The following is a 9,904-nucleotide window of genomic DNA, read 5'->3' as shown; positions in this document are numbered from 1 at the left end:
TACATCAAACTGACTGTCTCATGGCTTTTAACCTGTGCCAGGATTCCATTCACACATCAGAATTCAGATCATGAAGAGCTAGCAGAATATTTTATTGGGTTTGAGTAAAATTTACTCATGGTAAAGTGAATGTGATCCTTTTTAAAATTAACAATTCCAGATTAGAGACTACTGGCCCTGCTTTCCTTGTCTAAAGAGGAGATTTGGTTTAATAAGTAATGCTCAGTTTTCCACAAAGAGGGAAATGCTGCCTCAGAGGCTGCTGCAGTTTTATTTCACATATTGATTTATGAAACCAGTCACATGAAGTTGCCTGAACTAGCTTAGGGTTGAGCAAGATTTGTCTGTGTTTCCATTTGTCATGCTTAACTTGCTACAGGAAATGTTTGAAAAGAAGGAAGCAATTGTCTACATTCTTTTCTATGCCAAATTAGTCAGAATATCTTGTGTCAAACTATGCTATTTTTCATTCTTTGTTTATCTAAGTCTAAACTGTAATCCAGTATTGTCCTTCAACATCATTTAGACATCACACAAAACAGGAATCTCTGCGTGTTGGTGCCTGGGGATGCTGCTTTTCATGAATCATTAGAAAGATTAAATGGAGAGATAATCTATAATATTACAATAAATATTATTAATTTATCAAATAATCTTAGGAATCAGAGTGAAGAATACATGGCTGTAAAGGTTAGGTTGCTGGGATATCTAACATGTTGATGAAGGGAATATAAACTACCAGATAAAACAGAAGAAAATATTGAGATCCATGGTACAATACAATGAAAACAGTTAGCACCATCCTGTATATCTCACTTTTCTTTAAATGACCATAAGTGTATCTATCTCTCTCTCTCTCTCTCTCTCTCTCTCTCTCTCTCTCTCTCTCTCTCTCTCTCTCACACACACACACACACACACACACACACAATATGGCAATGATGGTAAGTAATGGAAGGTGTTGTTAACCTTCTTTGAATAATTACTTCACAGTAAATATTTTTGTGTATCAATCCAGACACTTAAATATATATAATTTTACTTCTCTATTTAATGTCAATAAATCCAAAGAAATATTAGAAAAACAGATACACTGAGAGAAAATATACTATGGCATGAGTAAAGGAAACCTTGGGGAGTTGGCAAAAAGCTCCATGTGTACCCAAAAGGGACTCTGTATACTCTCTGGTACATAAAAATTCTCAATGAAACTTCATTTTAACACAGAGTAGATAGATAAATGCACAAGGGTATATTTGGGCCAGTATTGTCATATGCATAACCATTTGCTGCCCCCTTAAATTTTGTGAACAGCTCTTCCACTTGTAGAACTTTCCAGGTGTCCATGTTATGGCAGATAACAAAGAAATCGAATCCCCATGGAGAACGTGTGATTCATAAGTATATTTTCTTCACCTGACAAACTGACTTATGTTTATCTTTGCAAGGGATATCATTCCAGCCCCATCCAATTTTCTTACGATGATTTATTATAACACATTTTTCAAACTGTTGGTTGGGTTCATCTCTGTGCCAGAACCTGTAAGGGAGGAAAGAGCATCAGGATGTTTGCTACAATATAGCTTGAAAAGAGGAAGCAATAATCCTATTAGATGCTGGAAAAGCCTTTGACAAAATACATCACTTCTTGTTGAGAGATCAGGAATTCAAGGTCTATATGTAAATATAATAAAAGCAATATACAACAAACTAATAGCCAGAATCAAACTAACTAGAGAGAAACTCAAAGCAATCCCATTAAAATCAAGGAGAAGGCTACCCATTCACTCCCTATCTATTCAATATAGTACTCGAAGTTCTAGCCAAAGCAATTACACAAGAAAAGGAGATTGAAGGGATGCAAATTCGGGAGGAAGTAACAATATCACTACTTGCAGATGATATGATAGCATACATAAGTGATCCCAAAAATTCTATCACAGAGCTCCTAAAGCTGATAACAACTTCAGCAAAGTGGTTGGATATAAAATTAACTCAAACAAACCAGTGGCCTTCCTCTACTGAAAGGATAAATGGGCTGTGAAAGATATTAGGGTAACAACACCCTTCACAATAGTCACAAATAATACAAAATATTTTGATGTGACTGTATGAAAAGAACTTCAAGTACCTGAAGAAAGAAATTGAACACCTCAGAAGATGGAAAGATCACCCATGTTCATGGGTTGATAGGATTAATATAGTAAAAATGGCCATCTTGCCGAAAGCAATCGACAGATTCAAAGCAATCCCCATGTTAATCCCAATTCAGTTCTTCACAGAACTAGAAAGAGCAATTCTCAAATTCATTTAAAATAACAAAAAACCCAAGATAGCAAAAACTATTCTCAAAATAAAAGAAATTCTAGGGGAATCATCATCCCTGACCTCAAGCTGTACTATAAGAGCAATAGTGATAAAACCTGCATGGTATTGGTACAAAGGCAGGCAGGTAGATCAATGGAATAGAGTTGAACATGCAGAAATGAACCCACACACCTATGGTCACTTGATCTTTGACAAAGGAGCTATAATCATCCAGTGGGAAAAAGGCAGCATTTTCAACAAATGGTGCTGGCTCAACTGGTGGTCAGCATGTAGAAAAATTGAAATTGGTCCATTCTTATCTCCTTGTACACAGCTCAAGTCCAAGAGGATCAAGGACCTCCACATAAAACCAGATACACTGAAACGTATAGAGGAGAAAGTGGGGAAAAGCCTCAAAGATATGTGCACAAGGGATAAATTCCTGTACAGAACATCAATGGTTTGTGCTGTAAGATCAATAATCAACAAATCGACTGTGGGGCTGTGGGTGTGTGGGAAAGAGGAGAGTGGGAGAGAGCCCGTGTCCCTCCAGAGTTCTGGTGCTCTGGACAGGCGGACGCAGGAGGACTGTCAGACACTTTCCACGTGGCCCTGGTTGGGCATCTGGCTGTGTTAAGCCACTGACCCCAGACAGTGGGTGGTGGACAAGGGGCAGCCCTAGGTACCAGGTTCTTAGCATCCAGCATCCCACGCTGGATACAGTGAAGGAGCTGAGAACAGAATAGGAGCCCTGGGGCAGCACTCACCCCGGAGATAAGGGAAGAGGGCAGGGGGAGAGGCAGTGCTGGGTGGTTCCCACAAAGGCGAGAGTCCTTAGTCCAGTCAGTGACTGCAGCATAGGAAGGTCTTCTGGTGGGAGTTTAGACATGCAGGTTAGGAGAAAGCCTATCCCATCATTCAAGCACAGTGGGCCTTCATGATCAGAGACAGTCTATGGTTTTAGAGCTTTATTGCAGAAAAGTGGGGGAAAGAGAGAAGGTATAAAGAGAGAGAGACCGGCCATGGCCACGAGGAGAGAAGGGGGAAGAGAGAGATGAGAGGCTAGAGAGTAAAAGAGGTAAAAGCTTAGAAAGAGCAAAGTGAAAGTTTAAGAGTGCGAGGAAGGGCCAAGCAGCCCCTATTATAGTGGGCTTGCTATCTTGCTGTTGCTAGCTAACTGTGGGAAGGAGTCTAGCCAGAATGCCAGAATCTTGGGACATTGTCTACATGACTACTAGCCACATGTCTCTCCTGTGGAGGCCGTGGGGGCGGTAACTTCGACAGAAACCAGGGGTCCAGGAGCCATGATCGAACATCTTCTGTCCCATGTAGGTGGAAATTACCATCCAATGGGTTCCACCAGGTTTCAAGACCTAGACTCGACTGGAGACCAGGCTGTCTGTACATAGCCCATTACCCCACATGGGACCTCATAAAATTGCAAAGCTTCTGTAAGGCAAAAATACTGTCAATAGGACAAAATGGCAACCCATAGATTGTAAAAAGATCTTTACCAATCCTACATCTGATAGAGAGCTAATATCTAATATATACAAAGAACTCAAGAAGTTAGACTACAGAGAACCAAATAACCCGATTGTAAAAATGGGATACAGAGCTAAACAGGGGATTCTCAGCTTAGAAATCTCAAATAGCTGAGAAGCACTTAAAGAAATGTTCAATTCTTAGTCATCAGGGAAATGCAGATCAAAACAACCTTGAGATTCCACCTCACACAAGTCAGAATGGCCAAGATCAAAAACTCAGGTGACAGCAGATGCTGGTGAGGATGTGGAGAAAGAGGAAAACTCCTCCATTGCTAGTGGGAATGCAAGCTGGTAAAACCATTCTGGAAATCAGTCTGGTGGTTCTTCAGAAAATTAGAAATAGTTCTGCCTTAAGATACAGCTATACCACTACTGGACCCAAAAGGTGGTCCAACATACAACTAGGACACATGCTCCACTAAGTTCATAGCAGCCTTATTTATAAAAGCCAGAAGCTGGAAAGAACCCAGATGTCCCTCAACAAAAAATTGGATACAGAAAATGTAGTACATTTACACAATGGAGTACTACTCAGCTACTAAAAATAATGACTTCATGAAATTCTCAAGCAAGTGGGTGGAACTAGAAAATATCCTGTATGAGGTAACCCAGACACAAAAGAACACACGTTATATATTCACTAATAAGTTAACATTAGCCCAAAAGCTCACAATGCCCATAGTACAACCCACAAACCATATGGAGCTTAGAAAGAAGGAAGACCAGGGTGTGGATGCTTCAGTCCTGCATTGAGGGGGGAACAGGATGATCGTGGAAGGTGGATGGAGGGGGTGCTGGGAGGGAGAGAAGAGGGGAGAAAACAAGGGGACAGTATCATGTACTACATGGGACAGGAAAGAGATACAGAGGGTCAGGAAATCGAATAAAACTATGTAGCGGGGGGGGGGATGAGGAAATGGGGACAACCATTGGGGGTCCCAGACACAAGGGAAACAAGAGGATCTGAGGACCCAACAGGGATGATTTTAGCAGAGTAGGGAGAGAGAACCTGTAGAGACCATCTCCAGTAGATAGGCACTACCCACAATCAAGAAATGGGGCCTCCCATCTCAAAGTTTTTAACCAAGAAAAGTTCCTGCCCAAAGGAAGAACATGGACAAAAATGGAGCAGAGACTGAAGGAAGGGTCATCCTGGGTGTAGTGGCTATTCCTGGTTGTCAACTTGACTATATTTGAAATGAACTACAATTCAGAATTGGAAGGCTCACCAGTGAACCTAATCTGGAAGCTGGGAGATAGAAGTTTCTGATCTGGATCTTGGTATGGAGATCTTGAGACACAGTGGTGATTGAATCCAGAAGATTAAGACAGGGAGATCTCCGAGTCCAAGGTCATCTGGGATTAAAGGTGTGGTGGCGCACACCTTTAATCTGGGCTACACCTTCTGCTGGGGACCATATAAGGACATTGGAAGAAGGGAGTCTGGCTCTCGCTCTTTCGCCTTCTTGCCATGTGGGACTCAGCAACTGCTAGATCCTTGGACTTCCATCCATAGCTACTACTGAACCATTGTTGGGATTTGGACTGCAGACTGTAAGTCATCAATAAATTCCTTTACTATATAGAGCATATCTGTAAGTTCTGTGACTCTAGAGAACCCTGACTAATACACTGGGTCTGCCCCACCTGGGGATCCATCTTGTCTGCAGACACCAAATCCACACTGTTGCTGTTGCCAAGATGCACTTGCTGACAGGAACTGGATATGGCTGCTACTTGGGATGTTCAGTCAGCAACTGACCAATGCAGATGGGTATGCTTGGAGACAACCATCAGACTGAGCTCAGGGACCCTGGTGGGGGAGCTGGCAGAAGGACTGGAGAAGAAGAGGGGGGATTGCAACCCCATAGGAAGAACAACATCAGCTGGCCAGACCACCGAGTGCTCCCAGGGCCTAGACCACCAATCAAGGAGTGTACGGGGAGGGACCCATGGCTTCAGATACATAGGTAGCAGAATAACCATGTCTGACATCAGTGGGAGGGGAGGCCCTTGGTCCTGTGGAGGTATGATGCCCCAGCATAGGGGGGATGCTGGAGGGGTGAGGCAAGAGAATGGAGGGAGGAGCACCCTTATAGAGGCAAAGGAAAAGGAGGAGAGGGAGATTGTGGGGTGGGGGGATTGTAGAGTGGTAGCCGAGAAGTGAGATACCATTTGAGATGTAAAAACATAGAATGATTAAGAAAAAACAAAAAAAGGAAAAAAGAAAGAAAAGAAGAAGCAAGCCTAAAGATGAGGATGGAAATTTTACAATGGAATTATTTTGGAGACTGGAGAACTAGATCAAATCTTAGTACCAGGGTACAGTCAACCCACTGTGCTTATTTAGATGCTAAAAAGGATTCTTCTTTTTTTTAAAGATTTATTTATTTATTATATGTAAGTACACTGTAGCTGTCTTCAGACACTCCAGAAGAGGAAGTTAGATCTCGTTGTGGATGGTTGTGAGCCACCATGTGGTTGCTGGGATTTGAACTCAGGACCTTCGGAAGAAGAGTCGGGTGCTCTTACCCGCTGAGCCATCTCACCAGCCCAAAAAGGATTCTTCTTACTCTCATGTTTTAAGAAAGTTTTCCCGTTAAACAATGGGACTATTTTAAAGACTGGAGAACTAATCCAAATCTCTAAATAATCTATTTATTTCTGTCATCAAGAATAAATAATTTAAAATTCTGGAGTTCTGGTTTTCTTCTCTGAAAAGTGAAAACAGAGACCTCACATATATACACATGAATAAAAATAAATGAAATCCTAAATTTAAAAATGTAGATGAGAGACCGAAAGTATAATATAAGATTCATCGAAGTATAAAGACTTTGGTTGGGTATTTATCATCTATAAACTTCAAACTCACTTTTCTCATCTCTACCTGGAATACTTCAAAGGACTCCTGTGATGAGCACTTGGGAGAGTAAAAGTTACTCCATCCCAGCAGTTACACCAAGAGGGAGCTAATTTTGCTTCATAACCAACAGCTGGAACACCTGAGTTTTCCTCATGCTACAGGACCCAGGACTCTAGACTCACGTAGCACTCTTATTGTATGGTGTCTGATCAATCCATTGCCATTGTCTCTGACCAGCATCCAAAAGTCCTATAAAATAATCAGTACTTGTGTTCAGGATCCCAGTGATGAAGTCCTAAAAGGAAAGAAATAGCTTTCAGCCTGGACTGAGCATTACTTTTTCTGTTATAGAGTTTTTTTCTAAGATGTTTTAAAAATTATATATATATATATATATATATATATATATATGGTTTTTCGAGACAGGGTTTCTCTGTGTAGTGCTGTCTGTCCTGGAACTCACTCTGTAGACCAGGCTGGCCTCGAACTCAGAAATCCACCTGCCTCTGCCTCCCAAATGCTGGGATTAAAGGCGTGCGCCACCATGCCTGGCTTTTACTTTGTTTTTGTTTTTTTGTTTTTTCGAGACAGGGTTTCTCTGTATAGCCCTGGCTGATCTGGAGCTCACTTTGTGGACCAGGCTGGGATTAAAGGCGTGTGCCACCACACATTTACTAATACCCAATCATCGAATCCTACTTTATCTTTCTAGGCCCTTAAATATTTTTTAAATTTTAAATTAATATATAATAATTTTATATTTTAGAGCTATATTGTGATATTTTGACTGATTTTTTTCTGGTCACGAAGAGATGGGAAAACAAAGGATTGAGGAATAGGAGACACTCCCCAGGAGTGCACGTTTTCTACCCCCAAACCCCAGGAATGCATAACATCTCTGGACGCTCAGGACACTTTTGAAGTTATCACTCATGTTTAATGACACTGGAAACAATCTCAGACCATGATCATAATGAATCCTCATCTCAGACTCACACCCCTCTTTTCTTCACCAACACCATTTTTGACAGTTGTACAGGAGAGAATTTTGCATATCTAATCATTCTCCATTCAAACCTCAGTTATTTCATTTCTCACATTTCCCTCTAGACTGGGTCCTGTTTCCCTGCACCCTTCTCTGTTAGGCAGTTGATTCTACAGGAAGCCTTAGAGTGCAGAAACCACAAATTGGTCTTTCAAGCAGAAGCATTTTGCCCTTCCCTCCAACCTGGTGTGTTGCATTTCTGATGCCATGGTTCCTTGGAAGTTGTTTAGCTCCACTTAAGCGGGACCAAGTTATAGGAGGCAAAGGCTGAAGTAACCATTCTGCATATATGGTGGAAACCCTTCTGCCACAGCACCAATACCCACATCAACAAAACTCCTCCTTAGTAGAAACAGGCAGACAGCCTTCTGGACCCAGACTCTGCTCTCTCCCAGGATGTACCTGCTCTGCCTGGCTGTGGATCACCACCAGATGAGCACCCATGTGGGAGCACTTCTCCTTATTCTCACTCCAGGATGCCCCTGAGTCATTCGAAATGAAGTAGCAGTGGGAACCAAATGGTTTCCAATCCTTTGGGCAACAGCTCCAGTCTTTGTCTTTGGGAAAAGAAGGAAACGTAAATGCAATGTAATAAAGTCGTTCTAAAGCTTTTTGTGTACAGATACCACACAGAAGCCAGAACTCCCAGCTTCTCCCAGATGCAGCAGGAACCATTCTCCCCTCAGGTAACAAGAAACCCAACTCCACCTCTATTATCACTAATGTCAGAACCCTTTGTTCTACTGGGGTGAAGTCAGAAAAAGCCAGAAAAACAGAGTGTAAAGAACACCCAGACTCTCAGGACATAACACACAACAATCTGAGTATCCAAAGAATATTACTCATCATAACAAGAAACAGAAAATTTCATGATAGATAGATAGGTAGATAGATTGATAGATAGATAGATAGATAGATAGATAGATAGATAGATAGATAGATAGATAGATTGATTGATTGATTGATTGATATAGAGATATATAATATTGCATTTAGATAATACAGATCAATAATCATGATATCAATATTCTAACAGGAGACTTTTATATTAGTGTTGATGAAAACACTTCACAAAAATATTACAAAGATTCTAGAGGTAAGTGTAAAACATAATACCTCAGGAATTCATGCCCTATTTTTATTGTTATAAGAGCTACAGGCAATTAATAACCACCAAATACAGAGAAATAATCTTCTCCATGGATGAGCCACCTAAGTGGTTATCCAGTACCAGTGCTTAGCCTTTAAATGGTATGCTTTTATTGAATGAACCTTGCATAGCAAGATGCAATCAAAATGGACATAAACCCTCATATCAAGTCTGGATGAGACAACCCATTGGAAGAAAAGGGGTCCCATGAGCAGAGGAGTCCTCCTTTTTCTGAAGGCAGACAGGAAAGCAATGGATCTGGGAAATAGGGCAGGTGTTGGGACTGAGAGGAGTGGAGAGAGGGCATGCTGCAGATGGCATGTATTGTATGAGAGATGAATAAATTTTACAAAAAGGAGTGGACCATCAGGCAATATCAACAGTCTATCATAATTTTTATAGCTTAGACCCTGTGTACAATGTGATGAGACTAGCATTTCATACCTGTCATCTTGCTAAAAAATAATTACTCAAATTTTAATACACAAGTATCCTGTAACACGCTAGACCAGTCACCCTTCTAATCAGAATTATGCAAAACATAGATCTCCTGAAAGCATATTCCAAGCAGGAGAAGACTAGAGATTTGACAGCTAAGTATAATGTGGTGTCCCAGATGAAAGTCTAGTTATCATGTTCATCAATCAGTGTTGAAGTCAGTATTTACTCACTAGTTGTAGCAATCATGAATGCCTTTATAAGATGCTCATATAGGGCACAGTGTGCGTAGATGTAGTGTTAGAACAGTATCTTTATACCATCATGTGAATCTTCTATAAATTTAAAAATGTTCTCAAGGAATCTATTAAATCTATTTAAGCAATTTTAATTCATGACACAGATTTCACCATCTTCTTCAAGATATAGATATATACATATATATATATATATATATATATATATATATATATATATATATACATAAATATATATGTGTGCAGAGCTGGTTCAAAGATAAGCAGAAAGATGAAAGGATGGACTATCCAGAG

The 9,904-nt window shown here is 40.6% G+C and overlaps 1 protein-coding gene across 2 annotated transcripts in view; it reads right to left on the bottom strand.

The window, feature by feature from the left end:
- Nucleotides 1-1,017: 1,017 nt before the first annotated feature.
- Nucleotides 1,018-9,904, bottom strand: part of LOC110317042 (C-type lectin domain family 4 member A-like) — a 20,206-nt gene continuing 11,319 nt past the window's right edge. The window contains exons 5-8 of one of the 2 annotated variants that reach the window (XM_021191392.1): nt 8,449-8,513; nt 8,168-8,325; nt 6,903-7,015; nt 1,396-1,540 (exon numbers count right to left, since the gene is read on the bottom strand). In XM_021191392.1, the coding sequence (XP_021047051.1) occupies nt 1,396-1,540; nt 6,903-7,015; nt 8,168-8,325; nt 8,449-8,513 (481 nt within the window). Of the gene's footprint in view, nt 1,541-6,902; nt 7,016-8,167; nt 8,326-8,448; nt 8,514-9,904 lie in introns of both variants that reach the window. The other variant, XM_021191393.1, reaches the window with a different exon arrangement.

This window comes from Mus pahari, chromosome 2 (assembly GCF_900095145.1).
Source record: "Mus pahari chromosome 2, PAHARI_EIJ_v1.1, whole genome shotgun sequence".
NCBI lineage: Eukaryota > Metazoa > Chordata > Mammalia > Rodentia > Muridae > Mus > Mus pahari.
Note: the sequence above shows the minus strand (reverse complement) of the source record. Positions and strands in the feature narration are given on the sequence as shown.